The sequence below is a fragment of the Tachypleus tridentatus genome, chromosome 2, assembly GCF_004210375.1.
Source record: "Tachypleus tridentatus isolate NWPU-2018 chromosome 2, ASM421037v1, whole genome shotgun sequence".
In the NCBI taxonomy this organism is placed as follows: Eukaryota; Metazoa; Arthropoda; class Merostomata; order Xiphosura; family Limulidae; genus Tachypleus; species Tachypleus tridentatus.
The window spans coordinates 78,271,234-78,298,157 of record NC_134826.1 but is presented as its reverse complement, the minus strand read 5'-3'; the positions used below and the strand labels follow the sequence as shown (position 1 = coordinate 78,298,157).

Sequence of the window (26,924 nt, the reverse complement as noted above, 5' to 3'; positions counted from 1 at the left end):
GCTCAATATGTGGTGGCTGACAGCTGTTCTACTTCAGGTGGCCCAGCATGGCCAGGTGGTTAAGGCACTCGACTCGTAATCTGAGGGTCATGGGTTCGAATTTCAGTCACACCAAACATTCTCGCCCTTTCAGCCGTAGGGGCGTTATAATGTATCGGTCAATCCCACTATTTGTTGGTAAAAGAGTAGCCTATGAGTTGGCAGTGGGTGGTGATGACTAGATGCCTTTTCTCTAGTTTATACTGCTTCATTAGGGACGGTTAGCGCAGATAACTCTGCGTTAGCTTTTAGCGAAATTCAAAACAAACCAAACCAATTGTGCTTTGTGCACAATTTTCTGGTACAATAAAAAACAAAAACACTTGATATTGCATTCCAATAAAATTAACACTAGAAGCATGTGTGTTTCTTATAGCAAGAGCCACATGGGGCTCTCTGCTGAGCCCACGGAGGTGGAATCGAACCCCTGATTCTAGCATTGTAAATCCAAAGACATACCGCTGTACAAGTGGGAGGCACACCAGTGGCAAGTCACAAAAAGTGTAAATTACCGCACGTATCAAAAGGAAACAAGTTGCCATAACCAGAAAAACAAGCTGAAAATATTATTATATCTGATAAGTAAGTGGTAAGCCTTTCTTGAAATTAGGCAAAGTGTGAATAAAACAAACTCAATAAAAAAAGGAAAGGTAGAGACGAAGTAACCCTGCTACATAAGACACTTGAAACACGCCTACCACAAGCAAGCTTCAACCAAAATTATATAGATTCTGAAGTCAATACAATAATAATAAAACAAAAGCGATTCTGACTGAGTGCTAACTTCAGTTGGCACTGTATATTAAAATTTAAGATCTATCAGAATTTTCCACAATGCCAATTCATTTTCATTAGGTGACCAACTTTATCATTAAAAAACAAAACAAATATTTTTACGATCTCTCTTCCAGTCTTGTTTGTTTGTTTTGGAATTTCGCATAAAGCTACTCGAGGGCTATCTGTGTTAGCCGTGCCTAATTTAGCAGTGTAATACTAGAGGGAAGGCAGCTAGTCATCACCACCCACCGCCAACTCTTGGGCTACTCTTTTACCAACGAATAGTGGGATTGATCGTAACATTATAACGCCCCCACGACTGAAAGGGCAAGCATGTTTGGCGCGACCGGGATGCGAACCCGCGACCCTTAGATTACCAGTCGCACGCCTTAACACGCTTGGCCATGCCGGGCCTTCTTCCAGTCTCTCTTAAATCCACTTTATTAGTCTTTCCGCAGTTGTTACTGATGCGATTTGGTTAGGTAATCTATGTGTAGCAACTTATTAATTTTTTTTTATAAAATATACGTACACTGTCAATAATCTTTTCATGACTTATCATGAATGGGTACGTTTCTACGCGTACAAAATATCCAATAAAGCATATTAACCTGTTTTACAAAAGTTTTCAAAATTTGCACATTGTGGAAAGGTGAATTTAAGAAATAAACACACGAACACAAATTCCCCTGTTCTAAAATGTATATAGTTATATATAAACATAGATGTCTGAAAAAATAATTGTTTTAACTTCCCAATTCAGCTTAAGCGTACGAAAATAAATGTCTGAACCAGTATTTGTCGTTTTTGTCAAACCTTTGATCGTACCATAGTCGATGTTTGAGTTGTGTTGTGTTTATTTTGTGAAGAATGTCTTACTGTGTCAATGGGAAGTGAGAGTAGAGAAGGGTAATATTTTGTATAATTTGAGGTTGATTATTTAAAATAGGTATCAATTTTGAACTTGAAGTGTGTATAGAGTCTTTTTGTTTTTATAATTTACATTGAATATATAATTATAAGACATGGACGACAAGAAAACATTTAAATTTTAATAAAGTTTTGTGTAAATAAAAAGGCTGCCCCTAGCGTAATATTAGTTATTACTGCAAGGAACATGTCTTATTTTTAATTGACAATGATTAATTTTTACAGATCTCTCAAGTTTGAACCGCATAATACTAAGTTCAGAAGGTTACCTGGGTATCAATAAGACAATGGCTTCTGACTGGTGCTAAATTCAGATAGTAATAGTGATACTATGAGGATATACAGGGCGGCCCGTAAGTTCCCACCCATCCATATATCTTATGTATCCAGTGTATCTGTGTGCTGTCCTTCATTCTCGCTGCATAATATTATGGGACGCCATGTTACAATACGCTCTTCAAGTGTAAATGGGCTTACATTGGCCATATTTCTTTGAATAAAAGAAACTTATAATACATGTGTAATTGAATATAACATAATAACATATGGATGGGTAGAGACGTACAGGCCACCCTGTATATTTAATTTTAACATACTAAGGACAGTTTCATTTTTCTGACAGGATAGGTCAGGCATGGCCAGGCGGTTAAGGCATTCGACTCGTAATCTGAGGGTCGTGGTTTAAATCCCCACCACACCAAACATGGTTGCCCTTTCAGCTGTGGGGACATTATAATGTAATTGTCAATCCCACTATTCATTGGTACAAGAGTTGGCAGTGGGTGGTTCTGACAAGCTGCCTTTGCTCTAGTCTTACCCTACTAAATTAGGGATGGCTAGTGCAGGTAACTCCCATGAAGCTTTGTGCAAAATTCAAAATAAACCAAACTAACAGGATAATCAACTTATGGAATGAGTTACCATTTTCAGTTGTGGAGGCAAACATTTTACAGTTTATGAGGATAATTGATGATATCCTGAAAAATTAATAGATTTAAATTTTTTCTTTTCTCAAGGGTGAATATCTAAGATTATCTTTGATGGACCAAATGGCCTTTGTTGTTCTTAGGTTTTGTTACATTAAGGAAAATCTCATCTTGGTAATCTATAACCTATATTTGAAGAAAGTTATTTATGATCTGGATGAGAGAAGAAATGTGAACTTGGTATACTTAGATATCACAAAAAAAAGAAGCTAAGAATATCACATTGGTAGAGTTAAGAGATTAGGTAGTTGGAATGTAAGGTTAGTGGATGTGAGAAAGAAAAAAGTTGTACTTATTGAATTCCACTTGCGTGATCTTGAAGGGCACAGTTGATATTGTAACATTTGCTGTATTTTTTTGTATACTTAACAATTCCCTGCTGTTAGTTTGATATTATCAACCAGCTCTTTTTTTTTTGTAAGCCATTTTGGATCTCCCAGTATATTTTTTAAACCAAATCCCTCGCCTTATTGTAGTTGTGTAATAGCTTCCATCATGCCTGCTAGTTTAACACTCCTACGAAAAGTGGGGCCTAATAGGCCCCAGAGCAACTTGAAAGGTTATTAATATTAGGCTAATAATTTTGTATTTAAATGAAATTGCCATTTAAATCCATTAATGAATGGATTAACGAGATTCCCACTGTCCCTATCTACTATCTAGCGAAACCACAGCCAGGGGAACGGGCTTGGAGAAATCAGGACTAGAAACGTCTTTTCGTAGGAGTGTTAATATAAAACTTGTGGCATTTAGCTCTGATTTTACAGTTTATATACTTAGTATACTGATTAGATCAATTAGATTCTATTTTATGTATTATCCTTTTTGTCTTTTTGGGAATATGCCTATCTTGAATTAAAAGCAACTGTTTGAAATGTTTTTCCAAATCTGTTCTACAGTATATTACAGTTTATCCCATATCATGAATGATAATTCTTGTCACATAGTTTAAAAATTAACTTTCTGAAAATTAGAAACTAAACTGTCATTTCTCCTTATCATTCAGCAAATATTGAACTTAAATATATGATAATTATGTTTCTGTAAATGTTCCCATACTTTAAACTCTTGCAGTTATATGCTCATTGGTGGTTTAGTGATTCACATAAAACAGTATTTTACCTGGTTAGCTCTCTAACCATTTGTTGTATAAAACTATCTTGAATCACTTAAGATATTCATCTTTCTTGCTGTTTAACTGTATAAATCCCAAATCAATGTAAATATAATTGAAGTCTTGCATAATTGCTGCATCAGTATTCTTATTAGTATTACTACTGATTTTGTTACATAGTTTCTCTCTAATATGATGACCTATGGTAACTGCCAGTTAAAAACTGACTAGCCTAAAATCTTAGTTATCAACCACATACAGATTCAATCTTTTAACGACACTGTAGCATTTTTGTTTTCAGCCCTAGCCATAATTTGCTGCAATGTATCCCTAATGAAGAGGCACCAACATCTCCTCTGTCAAAAAGTCTATCAGTGTTTTATAACTGTTCTATAAAACTGGATTACAAAAGAATTTCAATATTTCTAAATGTAGTCAAATTTCAGTAATTCTTATAATATCACATTCTTTCATTTTATGTAGTTCTGAAAAGATGTACTTTAATAGTACTAGTACAGTGTTGATATCTATATTCAGAATTCTAATTAAAATAGTAAAAAAACATTAAAGTTTCAAACCTTGTATAATTAACTTCAAAATGTTTTGAAGTTGAACTTAAAAACATTTCTGATATTGGGGTGGGGGTGCAGATTAGTTTTCTTATTGCAAGTAGTTGTATCTGTTTTATCATGTGTTTTAACATTACACTTGACCCTCTAGTCTCATTGTTTGTAAAAGCTAAGGTTATTTTAGTATTTTACACCTACTTGTGGATATTTTTTATTTGTGACTTTGCAGTCAACAGGGTTTAACTCTTCTATTTCACCAAGGCCAAAGGTTGTTTTTACTAACATTACAGTTTGTCATATTCTGGGTAGTTTCCAGTACATAGTAAGAATTCCAATAATCACCATTCCCAAAATAAGGAACTAAATAGATTCATTGTATCATCCATTGCTTAACTAGAAATAAAGGCAGAGAAAAGCAACTGGTGTGAATAAATGGACAGTTTTTTCCTGGCATTGTTGTTATCATAAATGAGTTTAGATATATCATTTAAAAAATCAATATTACATGTGTATTTAAAACTTTTTCCAGTGTAATAATTTTAAACTAGAGATAAAACTCATGTTTCACATTAGAATTTTTTTATTTTTTATAATGGTATTTTGTATTTGAATGCACAAGTAACATTTATACAATGTAAAAACAGTGCTGTGCATTTAAAATTATTAAAATAAGTGACTTGCCTTGGCTACTCATGTGTGAGGTTAGGTACATAAAATTATTAATTTGTGAGAGAACGATTAATTTAAATGACTGCTGTACTTGTTGTAGGTGCATCAAGTTCTGAGTGAAACTGATAGCTGTGCAGGGTATCTTGTTAATTGCAAGGTTAAATCTATGTGGAGTAAACCTCTTCCACAACATGCGATACCCACGCCAAACATCTCTAGTATGAAAACACTTTGAACTGAATAGTCTGATCAAAAATGACAAATCGATTGACTTATCTAGTAAAAGACACCAGATTTAGTAATGCTATAAACACTAGGTATCATGGGCAAGTGCTGAAGTCAGTGATATTGCTTTAATTCCATGATTATAACACACTATTTGCTTATTTCTTTTTTGTTGTTTTGGAAACAGTTCTTTGCTGTGTGGCCAGCTCTACCAAAGTTAAAACACTGGAAATCTTTCGACATACCTTGCTTATTTTGCCTATCTGTTTTATCAGATTTGTAATTACTTACTACATTTATCACAGTGATACTTTGATCAAGTTTGTTTCAGGTATTTTTGCCTCATTTACATGACTACAAGCAGCATTACTCAATAATCCTTGCTCATAATCAGATTTTAAAGTGTCCTGTATCATTTGCTTATTTGGGTGTGCATAAGCTCTGCATAACTTCATAACTTTCCTAACTCTTGCAACTTATGATCAAATACTCAAAAAAGATTTGCCTCATTGCTGAGTTAAATTGCTTATTTCTGTTTGAATCATACTTGGTGTCTCTCACTTTCCATATTTTTCTTTGAATCTATATACTAAATACTGAAAGTCTTTGTTTTCATAGTTCACTATCAGCCCCAATATAGTGCTTTGTTTCTTCCATTGTTTTTGATCTCAAAGTAGTTATTTTATGAACATCAGTCCAACCTGATATTCTGGCAGCTTCATTTAAAACAACAATAAAACCCTTAATGTTTTTGTTGAACCTACCATGATACAATGGTCTAGTACTTGTTAAATGCATTGTGTCGTGTGGACCTATGTGTGCGAGATGCCTTGCTGCAGTGTCATAATTGTTGTCAGCCCTTTTGTCAACTCTAAATTATGAACCTCCCTCTTCTGTAGTCATGTCTATGCCAGAAGTAGCCATATTCACTTATTTCCTTACACTATTTAACTGGTCTCTACTCTTTCTTTAAACTAACCAGTTGGTTTTTTGTTACTCTTGTTGGCTGTACCAGTTGTGATGGGCAGGTGTTTAGGCTAGTCATTGGAGCTTCAATTTTTATCACCAGTCATACTTATTTATTTATATAAGGATAAAGTTGTGAATGGAACACATAACTCACTAACTTGAGGAGTTTATGGTTAGAATAAAGAATGACTCAGATAGAGATTACAGAAAACAATATTTGATAATACTTTTTTAAGACACAAGTACAGCACTTACATTAGTTGTTGACTCAGTTCCTTAGCAAATTCCAATAGTTCCTTTATTATTCTTAACAACTCTTCAATCACTATTACTAGAGGTGTACTTGGACATTGTCAAGTTACTTGATTTATTGTACATTGTTTCTTGGTTAGATTGATTGACTGAGAAAAATAGCATTTGTAATATAACATAGTTGGAGTAGTGAGCTAGCTTCTTTGAATTGGATATCTTTGGCACCTTGAACTTGTTACTTGCTTTCTGTTCTGGAGAACTGAATTTTCATCCTAAGGAAACTTATTTTTAGCTCCCAACATGAATTTTTAAATGATATTTTTTCAGTATCCCTATAAGTTTTCAAGTGGTGTTGCCTGGTGGTCTTCTAACTTTGAAGACTACACCACAATCTGTAATGAATGCTGCCTCAAGAGTTCCAGTAATTGTGGTTAACCCCAACTCTTTCTAAGAGGTTGATGTCATCAGTTCATCGTTGTCAAATTTGTGTTTTACTTATAGTGGGCTCCTTCCTTCTACTAAGTGTCACTATGATGAATATAAATGTTAGTTTTTCTCTATAGCTCTTTTGTTTTTCTCTAGCTAGTTGGTTAACTGTACTTTGTCTGTTTTAACACTCCTATGAAAAGTGGGGCCTAATAGGCCCCAGAGCAACTTAAAAGGTTATTAATATTAGGCTAATAATTTTGTATTTAAATGAAATTGCCATTTAAATCCAATAATGAATGAATTAACGAGATTCCCACTGTCCCTATCTACTATCTAGCGAAACCACGGCCAGGGGAACGGGCTTGGAGAAATCAGGACTAGAAACGTCTTTTCGTAGGAGTGTTAAGATAGAACTAGGCGATTTTTCATGTGCCATTTTCATTGTATAGGCATGAAGAGTTAAAATCTTTCTTTACAGTTTTTCCCAATGTTATTTAATTATTAGAACAACGATATAAAATGTCTACTATACCCTATTGCTTCATTGGCTGCTTTCTATTAAAGTTACAAGACTTACAGCTGTACACTTATGAATTCTCAAGAGTAGACCTTCAAATGTTAACAAAATTGAATAAGAAGATGTACAGTAAATACACAAAAATAACTTTTGCTATTCAAAATATAATGTGTTTAGCATTTGCCTTATTGAAGTTTTAAAAGGTATTTCACTTGTTACATGATACTGCATGATAAAGAATCAAGCAGTTTTGTTTTTATTACATAATGCTTAAAATGTGTCTCATTAAGTTAACTTAAAAATATCTTTTAAAATAAAATACAGAAACTTTTAATATTAACTTTCTTCAGATTTCCACGATGTGAATATGTACAAGTAAGAGTTAGGTATCATAAAGTATAAAATGTGGAAATCATAATGAAAGTAAATCAATATTTCATTGTGTGTTGAAAATAAGGAGTACCTTCAAAATTATTTTTTTATTTCCTTTGTTACATGCTTACTTAAAGTTAACTTCACAATTAATCTTTTTGTGTGTGTGTTTTATTTTTTAGTGGTCATTCAGAAGGAATTATGGCATGCTCTGAAGTTGAGCTTCACTCATACAAAAGTTCAGAATCACAAAACTTTTTGGTTGATTCCAGAGAATGTGATTGGTTTGGCAACTTGACTCCATTTTCTATGCTTCCTGGAGAAAGAATCAGTCGTACAGGATTATTGAATGATGGTGTAATTGTTCTTACAAACTACAGACTTTTCACACACTCCAACAAAAGTGTTTTTACTGTTCCTTTGGGGCTAATTGATTACACAGAGTGTCAGAATGTTTCAGTTCTCTACCTGTTTTGCAAAGATGCTCGTTCTTTCAGGTAATTTATGTTAAAGTTATTCTGTTGTACTGCTTAACATTGAAATATTGCATAAATATATATATATATTTCAATGAAAGTTAATTCTAGAAAGTTATATTTCACCAGTATGTTGTATGCAGAGTAGGCATATTTTAAGAACAAACAAATCTGTTACAGAGACAGATGATATGGTTATAAAATAATTTTCAATTAAAAATGCAATATAAGAGACAAAATTTCAATCTGGTCTGGTTAACATCAGGTTAAGAATGACTTTGAAAGGTTACATTTATTGACCATGTGTCATGAGAACAATAATAATGATAGGTAACATTGTTGGGAAATTATGTGTTTTTAACTGTAAGTTTGTGGTCAGAAGTATAATTTCATACATGAACATATTTAGTGAGGTATTATTGGACTAAAAGCCTTCCTTGAAGCTGGTTAAATGTGAAATTTAAATTCTTGTGTTAAAAGTGCCTCTTTAATTTTTCATTTCTTTACATTTTTATCTCTGATTTAGTGTTTTCTATTTTTATATTGCTTGATTTGCAGTGTTTAAAGCATGGGTGTTCTTTTTTGTCACTAAACTTAGTATCCACATTTTGGCTTCTTTCTCTGATATAGACTTCACTGATATTGTTGCATTGTACTTTATACATAATGTTAGCATGGTATTTCCAGTATGGTGCTAACTTCCATTCACAAGATTAACTGTTCCCATTAGTTGCTGCCCTCTTTATGTAAACTTTTTTATCATGTATGCTACAAGCACCCCTGTTGGAATCTTTTGATTTCAACACATCTCTCATGCAAATCATCGTGCATAACTGTCTACCTGTAGGAGCACAGTTCATTCACAAAACACATTCTGTGAGCCTCTACTGAACTATCACTTCTCATTTGGCAGAGCTTGTATACAGATGTCTTTCTTTTTTGCCTCAATTAGTTCTTTAGATTGGCTTAGTTGTTGAAGTACCTTCAATTTGATATCCTCAACAATTTGAAGGCATTCAGGTACATTTTACCTGTATTATGGTTACATTTATTTTTACTTTAAACAGTTCTTTTTGACTAATGTATTTCTAGATGGCTGGTATGGGTATTAAAACTTTTATTAAAATAAAGTAGAGAACAACATTTTGATGTTCTTAGATTGCATCCATTTTATTTTAATAAAAGTTTTAATACCCATACCAGCAGTCTTGAGATACATTTTTACTTCATGTGGGTTCCTTGTCCTCACGAGTTTTTCTTGACTGCTACAACATGAATTCCAAAGTTACTGTCACCAGTTTAGATGTCTCACATTTAGCAGAAGCTTTACCTCAGACTTCAAATGCTAGTGACGTGTTGGGAGATTTTTCCACATTTATTCACAGGGAGATTGAAAATTACATGGGTCAGTCTTTATATCCACATTTTGCCCCACTTCCTCCTGAACATGTGGAACCTGGCCAGGATGATTAGGGCATCGATTGCCTTTTATCTTCTCCTGAATTTGCCATGCCTTCTCATAACTTTCCTGAAGATTCTGTCTGACTTTCCACTGTGTATTTGGACTTCATTTCTCAGGTATGTGATGTTTTGTCTTTTACTCCTTTATCTTCATTACTTCATAATTATACCTTCCAACTCGACTTGGTTTTCCCTATCCCCCAACATTTGTGTTTATGTTGAACAGTTCACTTTTCATTCAGGTGATGGTGTTCGTATGCTTCACCTTCTGCTAACTTCAGATAAGTATGGCCTCATATTTTAGGGCAGACTGTCCATTTTTCAAACAACAACTGTTGGATTTGATTTTATTCCTTTGGATGTGGTCCCTGAACCTTCTGTTAGTGTAATCCATGCTCAATGTTCCCACCTCTATCTTACCCTCACAATCCTCAAGCAGTACCTTTCCACAATCCCCCTTGGTGTGTATTTCTGTACGTGGTGAGGGGATCTCCCAGGGAAGGTTCTGTTCTTTCAGTTTATCTCCTGTGGGATCTAAACATCCACCCACGTATTTGCCGTGTGTGGTGACATGTGAAGGGGAGGAGAGAATCCTGGTTTTTGAGGCATCCAACCCTAACATACCATGTTGGCCTTGAATTCCTGCAGATGGGTGGCCTTGGGATAGTCCCTTGGGTCAATCTGCTGGTCCATTTGGGCTCGGGTCAACCAAGTACCAGTGTTGGATGTTTTCAACAGGTGTTGTGGACATCATATCTAATGGTGATGTTTGGATGCTCATGAAACCCTGGCATTGCTGCAGTGTCCTTGTTTAGCATTGTAGTGCATCCCCTCATAGGGCTCCATGGTGGGTGGGGGTTAGTGGGCACCAAAAAATTCTTCTTTTATTGTGGATCCTCCAAATAGAAATTTAAATAAAATAGTGAAAAAACAGTCCATTAGTTAAATGACCACATCTTGAAGATTCTGAGCAGCAATCTTCAACATCTGTAACACCTGTACCTCATTTTCTTATAGTACATTCTCTTTGAGACAAACCTTTAGGCCTCTGCACATACTCGATGGGTAAGATGTCAAAGCCAGAAGGACTCTTGGATTTAGTTCACAACCAGCATATCTTCTATCTCCAGTTCCAAAGTAATATGGGACAAGATTCGAAAGGTCAGTAGGCAATATAATTCTGTTCCCCTCTCGATCTTGCTCTCTGATGGCCAGGAAGTAGCTGATACCTACAGCATTGCCAATACTCTGGGTGTCAGCTTTTTCTATGTATCTAGCACATCTACTTCATCTTCAACCTTCTTAGTCATCAAGACTCGGGCAGAAAGATCACCTCTTTCCTTTAGAGCCGATTGTCTCTATGACTATAATCGTCCCTTTACACTGGGGGAACTCAAACAGGTCCCTCATCGGTCTGGCAGTACATTGGTCGGATCTGATGATGTACAATATGAAATGCTGCATGATCTATCTCCTGCTTCTCTTGTGATTCTTCTGATTGTTTTGCACTGGATCTGGCAGGAGAATGTTTTTCCTTATGTCTGGCACCAGGCTGTTGTCTTACCTTTCTCTAAGCCTGGGAAAGATCCCAAGATTCCTTCAAACTAGGATGGTAATGCTCATCTTGTTTGGTTTCTCGAATTGAACAACCTCATTTTGCCCACCCAATGTGGATTTCAATGACAGTGCTCCATCATGGACCACCTGATTCGATGTGAATTGTCAATCAGAGAAGCATTTCTCAAACGACAACATCATGTATCAATCAATATTCTTTGACATTGAGAAGGTTTATTATACAACATGGAGGTATAGCATTTTGAGAGATCTCCATTTATATGAGTTACATGGCCATTTGCCATTTTTATTAAAAACCTTTTAATGGAAGGAAATTCCAAGTTCATGTGGGGTCAACACTTTCCTGTTATTTTCTATAGGAACTTAGAGTCCTTCAGGTCTGTGTTTTGAATGTCACACTTTTCAATATAAAGATTAATGCCATCACTGAACAACTCCCTTTCACTGTTGCAAATGGGCCCTGTGACTTTCACATCTCATGTCAGTTGTCGAACTTGAGGTATATTGAGTAGCAGCTACAGACTGCCCTCAGTCGTTTACTGAAGTGGATCACTGCAAGTGGTTTTAACTTCTCTCTCTCTGAAACCGTTTGTATGCACTTTTGCCACAAACCTCTGCTGTTTGCAAATGTTTTTACTGTGTGCTTCAAATCTTCATTCCTTACCAAAGCACCCCACCTGGGATTGTGTTTTTCTTTTTCAGTGGGCCTTGCTTTGTCAGAGCAGATGATCTGTCATTGCTTCTTTTGGCTTTTGTACCCTTGTGCAATTGCATGAATTATGTTTGTCCTTGGATAACATTGCTGTATTCAATGATCAGCCCATCCTACCATGGCTTATTACAGCAGTCCCCAAATCTGACCAATCTTTAAGTCATCTGAGAAAAGCAGACACTCCCAATATGAAATACCGTCTGTTATTTGCTGAACATCTTTTGAACCATCCTTCTATTCGTATTTATACAGATGGTTCAGAATCAGATGACTGTGTGGGCTCTGCCATGGTTTGTTGTGGCTTGGTGGTTGCACACAGAATCTCCTCTGCAGCTTCTGTGTTCACTGCTGAACTGTAGGCCATTTCTCTTGCCCTGGATCACAGAGAAGCTAAGCAGTACTCAAATAGCATTGTTTATACTGACTTGCTTAGTTCTCTACTGGCCCTGGAATCGCTTCATGTTAGTTCTCACCTTGTTCTTGCCGATATTCAAAACCGAGTGTCCCATATCTCTTTAACATCTACTTTTATCCAGTTTTCCTGAATACCAGGTCACGTTAGTATCTGCAGGAACGGGCTTGCTGACACCGCAGCTAAATCTGTCTGCTCTGGCACTATCACTGCTGTGCCTGCTCCATACATGGACTGTGGTCCCCTATTCAACTCATCATTTTCTTTTATCTGGAACTGATGCGCTAATGTATTGTCTGTGTAACACTCAGGTCATAATAAGCCACATTTTATTGTCTTGCTGTTGTTTTAACTGTCAACAATGGCACCATTTTAGACATGTTTTGTCCCAAGGTTTATCTATAATGTTTTTAGTTTTTTAAAGGCTGTTAATCTTTTTCATGCTATTTATGTTTTTTAATTTTTAAATTAGACATTTTTTAATGTGATTCCTTTTTAGGAATCATGGTAAATCTAGTTCGATTTGAAATTAGAAAATGGCCATAACATCAAATTATTTGAAATCAGGACCGGAAAGGCGAACTTCAGGTGACTAACACTGCTGTTTGAACTACCTGTTAGTTATGCTGGTGAGTTATAATATTTAAAATTTTGATTGAAGTCTTTTTAAACTTTTGTGACTTTACTTTCTGAAAAATTGCCATAATGCCAAACAACTAGAAACCAGGACTCAAAAGGCCAACCTCAGGTGACTAATGCTGTTTTTTTTAACTTACCCATTAGTCATCCTGGCAAGTTATGATAATTACAATTATGCTACAGAAAGTCCTTTACAACTTGTACTACTGTAGTTTTTCTCTTACCATTGTAGACTAGGTGTAAGAATTGGATTTAATGCTATTTATGTTTTAATTAAAAAATTTTACGTTGTTTTGTTTTACCTTAATTTCCTTTTATGAATTTTAATAATTTTACTTTATTTTTAACTTTTTACCATATGTTTGGCGCAGATAGCCTAGTTGCTTTGCACCATAAAACACCAAACCAACCAACCAACCACAACGATACTTTGGGCCAGTAGTTTGCAAACTTTGGTGCTTTGCATATTGCTGTTCTTGGAGCTTCTTTCTGTACAGCAGGTGTTATGTCATTTCCTTCTTTTTGCCTGACATTAGGTGGGATGATTCCTTTGGCCAATTTTGTGGCTATGACACAATCATCCAGTCAGAAGGCATCCCTTCCAGAGATCTGTGTTTTGGTCTGTGGATCTTATCTAATGGGGCAATGCACATCACATTTGCATTATAACATTTTCTATGCAGGTTGTTTTCCATATGATATTGATAGACTTTCACACCTGAACTGAATATATCCCACTGAGTGGTAATTCAATTCCGTGGTTTTCCAGGTTTTTGTCATTAGTGAAGGTTTCCACACGTGAATGCCATCACCACAGGACTGTACATCAAGTTCCATCTAATTTGATTGCTTGTATCGTTTTTGCTAGCTCTGGTACTTGATATCTTCAGCCTGGATTGGTAAGACAGGTATCTTTATATGTCCCATTGATATTTTCACTTCATTGGGTGATTTATTGACCACTCCACTCCTCATTGAATCCTCATAATTGCTCCCTATTGACCAGATTATACTTGTTTTCTTAGGTCACATCAACTTCTTCTATCCATCTTCTACTTCTCCCTTCTTTCTTTGTCAAACTTGATCATGTTATACATCCTAACCTTTACATTCCATGTCTTCACACTTACCTTTTATCAGGTTCTAAGCGACACAGTCTGGTTTAACACATAAAGTTGCTTCCTTGTTAGCTAGTTCCATCCATACCTTTGCATGGTAGTGTAGATGAAAGAATTGACAAGTCTTCCACAGTTGTTGTACTGCCAGGTGGTGGTCCCATTGGCTGGTTTACCCTGGCTTGTGTACTGGAAATTCTCACCTGACTCTTCAACTATGGATCTTTGTTTTCCTCACTTTATGAATATCATGCAGTTTTTATCCCTTACCTTTCATTTTTCTGATACTGTGGTGTTTCCACTTTCCATGCTTATGCATTCCCCTTTTGGCTTTGCCACCCTCACTCATGTCATGCCCTTCCGTGTTGGGGCATTCATGTGGTCAATTGTTCCCTTGCTTTATCTCTATTTGAGCCACTCTTTAATGTTGAATGCTACTTCCTTTTTGTAATACTTGATTCCTTCTCTTAGCCTGTGGATGTCAATGGTCAGATTTGTTTGCCATTAACACATTTCCTACTACCTGTCTTTCCTTTATCTGATTCATTACTTCTCATATAAATGTTGACAGCCCAAAAGGGTTATTACTCATGTTCTTACATATCCTTTCCTTCTCTTTCTAGCCTTTAACCTTCACCAGATACAGATGTGCTTATATGTCTGGTCAGAGCTCTTCATTCTTTTAGGGATACATGATCCTGACTTTTTATCTTCTGGTGATAATAAGCCCTTTTTGATTATAACCCTCTTCCTTTACCAGTTGGGTTCACCTTTTGGCTCAAATAGGTTATTCTTCTCTACCTTCTTTCTTCTGGACATGTTTCAGTCATCCTTCCATCTGACCCTATGCCTTACTGTTTCCCTTGCTTCATATCTTTGTTATCCAATATAGGAAATTCTTCATTCTGACATGTGGACAATTCCCTATATGTTCATCTTCCACTTTCTACAATGTCTTATGGTTTTTAATTTTGTCAGGGTTTCATATATCACCTGTGGTTTTTCTTCAGACTTCTGTGTGACTTCTGCCTGGTAAAGTTTATTCATTCTTACTTTTTTACATAGGCCTTTATCTCACTGTTTATCACCTGGACCAGTAGTATCCCCTCCTGTTTTATCCATGCATTCCATGGGTAGTACAGTCTGGAATGGAAATGTTTATGAAGAAAAATATCATGAGATTATTTACTTCAAGTGATCTTGTGAAACAGTCCATCTCCATGGTGAGCATTGCTACCCATCCTGTTCTGCCTCAAATGAATAACTCAGTATGGTACACTGTTGAAAGTAAAGTTTCATAGTTACCCATTGAATAGCCTCAAGTGATGATGTTCCTCCAGACTCTTCACATCATTAGCACTCTCCTTCTTTGAGTGGAATATGGGAGTTCCTTGTGTTGAGGTTTTGGATTTGGGCAAATCAATAATCACAAGTCCTCATACAAGTTTGAGTTGTCCATTTTCCTTAATTACTCTCTCTGTATCTTGGGTCATCGTAGTGGTGCATGTGATTGTTTTGGTTCTATCTTTGACTATCCCTCATGCTCTTTTTAAGGGGATGTTAGTTGCCTTTGGGTGGTGCAGGCCTCTGCTATGGTTTGGGGAGATGATTACATAAGATAGACATCCTGTCAATACCAGATGACAATTCCTGGATCACTAGATCAGTGATGATCCTTATGACATACCCAGAAATCAGTGGGAGTTTTAATTCCCTATTCTTGGTTTCATATGATGATTTTTACCCTACCTTTATTGGATGTCACTACCCCACAAGGAGGTTTTGGATGTAGTTGACTTACCAAGTACAGTCTGATTTGTCCTAGCCACTCTACCCCTCAAAATTTCTACCTTCATGTACTGCAAACACTACACATGGACAAAGAGTATATCTGATTCAGAAATGGTGTGTTTCCCCTCTTTTGTTCTTTGGATTTAATTCTCTCACTGTCAGAAGTTTACTTCAGATGATTGTGGGGGTACTTCTGTCATTCCTTTGCACTGGTTCCTCCTTCTTCTCAGCATGGGATCATAGGTAATCTTTTGAGCAGTAGTAAGTATCATATTGGAAATTATAATATTTCTATACTGCAAATACATTTCCAATAGGTACTTACCTCCCCTCACATTTCTTACCATTCTCTCTTCTTTAGTATTTACATCTTCTGCCAAACGTTTAAGTGAAGGTTTGGTAGAGGAGTGTAGATGGAGTCTAATGCATCATATGAACATGTTATGCTATTACAGGTCAAGATGTGAAGCCCTGAAATTTACGTGCAAGACATGTTGGAATATAGTAATTCCACAAAGCTTATGGCATGTATAAGAAAGAGTTTGCACATAGATGGCAGTACTGAATGAGAATAGCTGATCTTGTTAGCAGAGATAAATACTTATGGGAAATACTTTTTTAGTATAGGAAAGGTATAACTTTTATGTGTCACATAACTGTATTATCTGTTAATGGACAGTAAAGCTCATGCTGGTACTTATAAAGTGGTCATATCAGTTTCTTTGAATCATATAATATTCTGAATTTATATTTGTTCAATGGTCGTGTGTCCTAACTTTCTCTGTCTTAGAATTTTCTGCAGAGTTAAGAGTCAAGTCTAGGTTATGAGAAAGCATAACAAAATGGTCTAAATAATTTATTCATTAGAGCTAAACAATGTTTATTTTAAAGTATGTCTAGTACAATAAATAAACATTATTTAGAGAGTTAGGTGGGAGTTGTGTATTTTATATTCTCTATGGGGTAAAAAGAAGAAAACAAAATGCCATAGCTAAAGGTGGTGCAAACTTTATTTTTCCAATAAATGTACAAATCACTATTAAAATCAAAATAAAGAACGTTTTTATGTTTTGGATTCTCAGAATTGGGATTCACTTTCATAGACATAAATACAGTGGAGCGCCGTTAAGCCGCGGTATTTGGGGGGTCAACCTGCTTAACCGCAGCTTAAGTGGTCCACGGTTTAAACCTTTGTGACTGAAAAGCTGAAGTTGCCAACAGCTCCGCCGAGGAGCCTCATCCGGGCCATTGCGTGATCATTATATTGGATTATCGATTTAAAAATAATACTTTAATTATTGATCACTTTTCTCACGGATTTACCGCGGATTAACTTTAATGTATCGAGAGGTGTGATTTGGTAACAATGGCGGCCTCCATAAAGCTGACATAGAGAGCGGATAAGGTAGATTAACGGTCGATTTCTATTGTAATATATTTTATTTATTTCCCAAATTAAAGCAAATCCTTTTTAAATATCTCCTTGAAGTTATAAAGCCAGGATTAAATTCGTAAGCCTCGTTTTTACACGTTCTTAAATTAGTGGTGAGCCGCGATAATCCTAGCTCACAAGACTTGCTACAGCGGCTTAAGCGATTTCGCGGTTTACTGGTCCACGGCTTAATGGCGCTTCACTGTAAATGGAGCACTGAAATACAGTTTGCCGTTTGTTACTTCTTTGGGAACACTGTAAGCTACAATATAGATATTGTAGAAGCATGCTGCAGTGCTGCTGTTGTTTGACTATTTTTTTGGAACGGGAATTCTTTGTGTACATAATGAAGTATTATGTAGGAAAAAAAGAATAGAAAGAGAGCATTTAATTGAAAAGTGAAGTGAAAAACAACTTGTTACTCACAGTGAAAACTTAGTTTTATTCATAATGATGGTGATGATATTGAAGCATTAAACAATGACATGAAATATGATTTCTGATTAACCATAACTTTTTGGAAACTTTAAGTATTTGCTAAGAACTTTTTATTTGCCATTGAAATAGTAAAAAATAAAAAATAAAAAATAAAAGCTACATATGAGAACAAGTACTGTTTAATTGAGTGTGTAATACTTGCTGATTGTATGATGAAATCATACTTAGCTTTTGCTATATACATGTTCTACAACTGTTAAGAACAGGATAGTCATGGCTAGGCCACCCATATTTTATTTATTTTTTAATCTTCATACATTCATGTAAACCATGCTGCTCAGATAAGTCTATTATTGATGTATTTTACAATAGCTAGACCAGTTGTTCAGTGTTCCTTTATCTAATGATAATTATCTGATTCTTTTTATTTGATCATAGATTAGGTTGGAATATTAATTTATAAATAAAAATTGAAATATCACTGTGTTACATGCACATGTGTGTAGGTCTCAGAATTTTGCAATTTTGTCTGGAAAAGTTACATATCAATTTTGTGGAAAGAATTTGGCCACCCTGAAGGAAAGAGAAATCAATAAGCTGCAGTATGAGATTAAACACAATACCAGTCAAAAAGTAACTCTGTTAGTCCTGCTACTGCAGTAGCAGTTAAATCTCTCCAGATCAGTTGGTGTGTATCTAGTGAGTTTTATTAAGAAGAAACTAGCAGTATGAATTCATAAAAGTACTAAAGTGAATTGAATCTGCAGTTTTTGTAGTAGAGTTGGACAGTTAGTGGAATTTGTTTATCTTTCTGCTCATTACATTTAACTAATTGATTATTCTCACATCATAATAATTTCCCTATTTTCAACTTTAGTTTTTCAAAAACACTTTGAAACTATCTTCATTTAATATCTTAGACATCTTTGGGTACAATAATTTTAAAGTAATTTGCTGATTTTAACTCTGAACAATAGTATGTGAAAATATATCATATACACAGTACTTTACAAAATGTAAGAATCTAAGGTCATGATTACCATTCTAAGAATTTTTGTATTTCATGTTTTCACAAGACTGCTAAAACTAGTGAATTTTTGTTGTTGAAAATTAACATTATGTTGTGAAATTAACTATAAATCAGAAAAGTACTAAAATACCATCAGGTTTTATTGTACTTTCTTTTTCAGTCTTTTCACCAGTGTATCAATTTAATAAGGAATAAGGATGAATAGGATTGTTGCTGAGACCTGACTTTAGTACTGTTACTAAATAAATTAATTTGTTGTTAAACATAATTGTCCTTAGGTTTCATGTGATTAACACAGTAAAGATTCTTGACAGTGTGTGAAAGATAATATATGAATCAGAAATAATTCAGTACTAATTCTAAATAAATAGAGGGTACATTTACTTTTGACAAGAAATTTGTGATGATACAAGATGATCTATTTGCAGATATTAAAATAAATTATACAGCCAAAATAAAAAAATACAACACCTCTCCCCCAAAAAAAACTTCATTGATGTTTTACAATTTGTTTCTAATTCCATCATCAGTGTAAAGAACTTAGAATGACTTCATGAGTACAAAAAAATACAAACTTTTATGTAAGAATTTGTTGCTGTGAGCATAAATTTAAAAAATGAACATATTAAAGAGATTATTATGTTTACATTTTAAAATAAGGTTGAAAGAAACTATCTAAGAACATATATGTTGAGAAATCAGTAAATCATACAATGTAATGGAGTGTTTAAGTGGCACATGACATCCAGACCTGTATTCCTTTTTCAGTGCTTACTGTCTGTTTAGAGCTAGTCCTAATTAACCAGTAGCCCTGTTCATTTAAATAGATTAATGACTCAGTAATGTTTTCAATTTTTATAGTGATATTAATTTATGTGCAGTTATTTGTGACACAGTTAAATGTCCAAGTTGTTTAATAATCAGTGTTTTGTTTTCAGTGAATAAAGAACAATGAATATAAACTTGCTGTAATTCTTTTCAAAATTAAAAGGGTTTTACCCTTATTAAATGGCCTGGTATGGCCAGGTGGTTAAGACACTTAACCCATAATCTGAGGGTCTCAGGTTTGAATCTTTGTCACACCAAATATGCTTGCCCTTTCAGCTGTGGAGACATTATAATGTGATGGTTAATTCCACTATTTGTTGATAAAATAGTAGCCCAAGAGTTGGTAGTGGTTGGTGATGACTAGCTGCCTTCTCTCTAATCTTACACTGATAAAATTAGGGATGGCTAGTGCGGATAGCCCTCGTGTAGCTTTGTGCGAAATTTAAAACAAACAAACCCTTATTAATAATACTTTTGTATTTATAGCTTGTAATAAAGACATTTCTTTGGGAATTTTACTGTTGTGCTGTGGTGCATTTTCACTGTAAAGTTTTTACTTTTGGTATACATTTTAATAACTGTAGTGTAGTTTTGTAATTTTAGTTTTTTTAAAGCAATTTACAAATGTATGAAGTAGCATTAGTTTTGTATAAAACTTCATAGGTTTGAATTAATGAAATTTACAATTCTGCTGCTGGATGTACATTTGTCAAGTGATTTGTAAATAATTTAATGTTCAAAAAACGAAGTACAAGACATTTAGAAATTTCCAGCACAATTTAACCGTATCATATTGGACTAGTTGTACAGAGGTCACTGAAATAATGTTACACAGAAAAATTTAACTGAACAACATTTAATCATAAAACAAGAAAATCTTGAAATAAATATTTAGAACAACTGTTTTGTCTTTACTTCCTGTTGTGTAATTGTTGTCATGAGCTTTAAGTAGTTTTTTTTCTCTCAAAGTCTACACAGGCTAGTTCAATAACTTTAGAACACAGTTGACAAGATTATACTTCTCTGCTATGTTATTAGAATACAGTTTGAGATAATTTCATTTTAAAATTGCCACTATATGCTATTTATTACTAAACTCATAATCACAACAATCTACATCTAAATAATATAGCCAATGATTGAAATAACTAATAAACCATTGTTATATGGAGTTGTTTAAGTAAGTAATATAACTTAACAGTTAATAACTATTTTGTATGTATGCAATACAGTACTTTACTGCAGTAAAATATACATGTTCATACTCATTTAAATATGGCTTCCAGTGCAATGTTACCACAGAATGATAATTTGTTAACTTTTTGTTGGATGTTTGTGGATTTTACATGAAGTGATGCAGTTGTTTAAACTATATTTCATGCACAATTACTTCCAGATTTAAATTCATAGTAGCTATTTTTTACAAATTTTATAGTGGCCATGCCCCAGAACCCCTTAGGAATAGCATTCTTTGAATGCTGATTATGCTTTGCACACTGTGTTGGATTTTGATCTCACACTCTAGAACTCCCATTTCAAATGTTATTTGTACAAACCTGGCACGTATATATTTTTATAATATAATTTAAACTGTGTTTTCTCCCAGTTATGAAAATAAGAACTTCTTTTTGAATGTCAATTTGTTTATGTTTGTATGTTAATATATAAGTAAAAGTTATTATAATAGTAGATGTTTATAAATATTGTACATGGCAGATGGTGTTGAAAGACTTATGTGGTAACATTTTTTATTATGCTTGGTGATATACTGATTTACTAATTCATAAGCTGCTAGAAATATACTTAATTATAATAAAAAAGTTACAAACATAATGCATAATGCCTAAGTTATTGCATTGCCTAAAACATTGCCAGAAGAATGCAGACTGATTTCACTGGAAGGGATGGTGACAATCATGAGTCTGTCACACCAAGTCTGTGACAAAACAGGAGATAATTAGTTGAAAAGATATCAGGGCAACAATTTTTGTGTACTAAAATTCTAGTCTGTGTTTGGGAATTGATGTAGGGCTTTAAGATAAAACCATTGTAGAGTGAGGGATTTAGATAATATGTTAAAAACTTGCATTAGTATGTGCCGTCTTAGTTTGTAATAGTATTCACTGTTGTTTTTATTATAAATAAAACTTTCACACTGTGTACATTTGAATGTATTAAGAATTTTAACACTATTTATTGTTTAAGCATTATTTTGAAAACTTTTAATAACATTTTTTTTAATTTTTAGAGAGAAATGACTTAATGTCTTGAGTAAACAATAAACAGAACTGTTGTTTAATCGAAACAAGGTGAACATAAAACAACAGGCATAATTTTGACTGGTTATACAGCCAGTGGTCACAACATACACCCTCACATTTATACAAGCTGAACAGCATGTGTTCTGTTACATGAAGTCATGTCAACAGCAATATTAACTTTTGTGTCATGTGTAAGTTCAGTTGATATAAACCTGAACTTGAACAACTTTTGAGTTGTGGAAAAATTAATTTTGTTATTAGCTGCAAAATAATAGTAGTCCAAGAACTGATGGTGGTTACTCCTGGCTGATGGCATTTTCACTCACCAGAAGCTCGGAGAAAAGTATCAGATATCTTTAGTTACTTAGCCATAACTCCAAAACAAATATTGTGCCTCACAATTGTGCTAACTTGAAGTTGAAGAAACTTGAATTATTTAAAAAAAAATAATGATAAATTGTAAAACAATATTTTGTTTACTTGAATAGTTAGAATAATTACAATCATTAATTTGGGTTATTCAGTTATTTTATATGATACTAATTGATACTTATAGATAATATGTTTCACTATGCAAGATCTGAAGGAATTTTTAATATTTGGATGTTTTTGAGCATGGATCTTTAACCATTTCAAGGCAGAACTGTGCTATCCAAATGTAAAATTGTAACAGGTAAGATTGAAGTTAATAATGGTTTTAAAGGTAATGTACAAGTATTGAAGGAGAATAAGTCAGAAGCAGGCCCCAAACGAAAGTACTCAGCACATGCATAACAAACAAAATAGGTACTTCTGCTTAATTTCTAAGCTGGCCGGTTTCTTGTAGCTTTTGATCAGACACTGGCTGCTGTATCTGAATGAAGACATTTTACTGGATGGAAACTGGAAGGATTCTTTAAAGAATAAGATAAAAATAGTAAACGTAATTAGCTACATAAATTACTGGATTGATTTTTAATTATTTGCATTACATTTTCACTGTGGTACAACCTGCATATAAAGAGTTAGATAATACAGAAACCTGAACAGGAATGTACAGTCTCCCAGAATGATCACTGTAGTATGCAACCTTTACCCAAGATGGAGATTAGAGTAAAGTATGACTCATTTCCATTCTCAAACATGTTAACAAAAAATGCAAGAAAAATGTTTTTAAATTTTATATCTATGTATATGTATAAAGTTGTATCCATATTCTAGTTTGGGAAGGGTAAAATATAGGTAGTTGTCAACTGCCACAGAACCATTACAGCAGAGATATAAATTAGTCTACTACATTTGTTAGCTTCAGTGATGATATTATCCCTTTATACTTCAAAATATATCTTGAATACCAATGTTTTTTAACATATAGAGTATGATTAAAAATATAATGAAGTATTAGGGAGGCATGTTGCAGAAACTTTATATTTTGTATAATTGAATTCTATTTATAAAATAGTTATAACTGATATTACTTATCAAAGCAATGGAGAATCATTTTTTTTCAAAACCATTTAGATGTCAGATTTTAATGTTGATATTCACAAGTACTTGTGATGATTGTATAATTACAAATCTGTAAAGATCTTGTTTAAGTTTTGATTTGTTTATATATGTTTGAAACTTGTGAGATAAACATCATTTGGAAAATAAGAGTACAGATGATAAAGAAAGAATAACATTATTATTGTTTCCTCAGGAGTTTGAGATTAAAGAGGTAACATTACACTACTGAAGAAACTTTTTTAGGATTTACTGTTACTTAAGCACTCTAAAAATATTTTACTTTTTATTTTTATACAAGTAAAATCAAGAAGAAATTATCTACTTTTACTCCACTATTTTTTTTTTGTAAGAGTGTTGCATTATAAAACATGGGAGAAAGTCGTACTAGTTGCTATGGTAACAGCTTTTATTAAATCAGTAAGAGCACATGTATTCTTTCAAGTAAGACAATTAAAAGCAATGATATTTCCTGTGCTGTTGAGCAGGGACAAAAGCAGTCATTTTACATCTTATGTTGACATTGATAACTTTATTTCACTGTGATCATTATGTCTGATACAAATAACCATCCATGGCCTTAGTTGAAAGACTTAATTTCACTAAAAACAGTAGTGGGAAATTCAGTGAAATTGCAGCATGTGGGCATTTGTTTATTTCTTCAATTATTTTTTTCACACTGAGATGAGCTCATCTGTCTAGTAGGAACTTCAGCTAGTGCTGAAGTTAAATTATAAATAGTGTGTGTGAAGAGCGACAGTAATAGTAATTGTTTTGATAAAACTAAAAGTTACTTTATATTTATTAATGCCTTTGTGTGTGATTTTAAGTTGAATGTAATCTGTGATGATGAGAAAACCCACTTGTAGAGAAAAATATATATGTAAAAATGGCTGGTTTGGGTTGAGAAAATTTTTATGTTGAGGAGCAAACAACGTTTCGACTTTCTTCGGTTATTGTCAGGTTCACAAAGAAAGAAAGAGGTAACTGACTGATAGCTGATTATATGTTTTTTATGTTTGTACAGAGGAACACCTTTATACCTATATTAATAAATATAATCAAACATCTTACCATGCCCTCTACATTCCTACACTTAGTTACACAACCCCCTTCAAACATGTGATCAGCTATTGGTCAGTTACCTCTTTCTTTCTTTGTGAACCTGATGATGACCAAAGAAGGTTGAAACATTGTTTGCTCCTCTAAATAAACATTTTCTCAACCCAAACCAGCCATTTTTACATATATAAGTTGAATGTAGTCTATTTTTAATAATGCTATCACTATTATAATTTTCACTTTATTTCTGCAAAAGTAACCAGATCCTTTTTACTTAAGAAGTCATCCAGAACAGTTACTTTTAGCTGTTACTTGAGTGAATATTTTCTAAACTAATGGTAATTTTACTCCAGGTAAATAGTTTCATCACTAGACTCATCACTGGTTTCGTACATTTTTTACAAGATATGTTTATTTGGAGTATGAATCCTTTATCTTTGTTAAAATATATAATTAATCATTGTTTGTTTTGTTTGACTTGCACATAAATATGTTAGCATTTAAATACAATATTCCTGAATAATTGCAATTAATTATTGTGTTTTTATTTGTGCAGTTGTAACTTTGCTACAAGTGAAGAGTGTCAGAAATGGCTGTCCCTTCTTCTTGCTGCATATGCACCACCACAGAAATTGGAGGAAGTGTTTGCATTTTCTTTCTTTCAGCAGTGTTATAAGGAGCAGAGGAAAGATGTGTTTTTATGCTTACAGCAAAGTATGTCATATTTCTGGATTTTCTGTTTGCTTATATAGTTATCAAAGCACTTACAGGATAAAAATATATAATGTTGAAATAAAAAAATGCTGTGGTTCATTAAATGGTTGTTTATTAATTTAATTTATGAAAGAAGTAACCATTTCCAGTTCAGTTATATCATATTGTCTAACTTTTCAGTTACATTTATAAAAAACTAATAACTCACAAAATTCATCATATTTGAAATACAGCTGTTTCTAACAAAGTGCATGATAAACATTGAATGTTTTTTTCAAATCTAAATTAATTTTGTGTTTTGGTCAATATTACAACTTATAATGACATAAAAACCAATATATGACGTATCTATATATCATGCTGTTGTATAATGTGTACTGAGCATTGACCTGATAGTCAGGTTTCACACATATTTTAAGCAATTGTGCATTCATGGGTTTAATCATTTCATGCTGTAGTCCTAATTTTGAAAAAAACTGTTCAAGTAAAATACCCTGTATATTGTTAAGAACTAATATATATTACTTATTTTAATATATTTTACAATTTATTTGTAAAATACACCAGTGTACTTCCTGTTAGAAATTGTGAAAAGTTATTCTGTCAATCTATAAACATATGTGAGAAATATCAACTGTAAGACTATAGTTTTAAAATTATCCATAGGAGATATTTTAAACAGAAAAGCAGATGCTAAAGTAATTACAGTAGGTAATTACAAATAATCAAATAGGTTAACAGGTTAACCATTAACATCTATTTATTTAACTTTGTCATTGTTTTATATGTATGCTAAGTACATATAACCATAATATAGTTAAGTTTTTTGAAGACGTCTGAGCTGGAAAGGCTTCTGACATAATAACTAGAAATGTACACATTTAAAATTCATAAAAATAATAAGGGAGCTCTGTGGTATCTTATTTTCAGGTAATAAAATTATCAAAAGTGTAGTTTAATTTTACAGTTTTTAACACCACCAATGGAAAACAAATTGCTATTTTTAAACTATATTGAGCTAAAAGTAAGGGTTAAATATGTATCAAACCTACAAATGGAAAGTTTAAAAATGATGCTTCTCAGGTAAAAATTGCAGGTGGAGAAAAAAAAAGTAAAAAATATGAATATTCATTTGGACTTTTAAAAATAAAATTATCCAAAATAAATGTTGAAATTCATATTAAAACAAAATTTTAAATCTGAACACTAGTTAGATTTATTTTGTAGAATGTTTATAAGAGAGCAGATAAAATGTTTTAAAACTTTATGATGTTGTGCCTTTGTGAAAAAAATAAATACCATGAGTTTACTGTGTTCATCTTGCTTTTTAAGTTGTAATTTTAGAGAAGTGAAATAGGCATGGATTGAGGCTGTAATCTGTGTTTTTAGGTAAATAATTATGTTACTCTCTTGCTTTCTAAGGTGTCATATGTAAAATAAAACGACTATAAAAATAAATAATGATATCTTTTTGAACATACAGGTATTTATAGCAATGCATATCTTTAGTTCCAAATAAAGGTTTTACTCTGATATATATATATATGCCATTGAGATCGTTTTATGGGTCATCTGAGTTCTTTGTCAAAAGTATAATTTTTTTCCTTGCCTAGAATTGCCAGTAGCAGTATATTAGTTTTAT

General features: G+C 33.5%; 1 protein-coding gene across 5 annotated transcripts in view; it reads left to right on the top strand.

Moving 5' to 3' along the window:
* Window positions 1-1,565: 1,565 nt before the first annotated feature.
* The window catches only part of LOC143244297 (phosphatidylinositol-3,5-bisphosphate 3-phosphatase MTMR3-like), a 116,280-nt gene continuing 90,921 nt past the window's right edge, over window positions 1,566-26,924 (top strand). Inside the window, exons 1-3 of one of the 5 annotated variants that reach the window (XM_076488689.1) lie at window positions 1,566-1,725; window positions 8,031-8,345; window positions 25,125-25,282. In XM_076488689.1, coding sequence (XP_076344804.1) covers window positions 1,703-1,725; window positions 8,031-8,345; window positions 25,125-25,282 — 496 coding nt within the window. In that variant the 5' untranslated portion in view covers window positions 1,566-1,702. Of the gene's footprint in view, window positions 1,726-1,928; window positions 2,100-8,030; window positions 8,346-13,054; window positions 13,117-25,124; window positions 25,283-26,924 lie in introns of those variants that run through there. The other 4 variants (XM_076488690.1, XM_076488691.1, XM_076488692.1 and 1 more) reach the window with 4 other exon arrangements.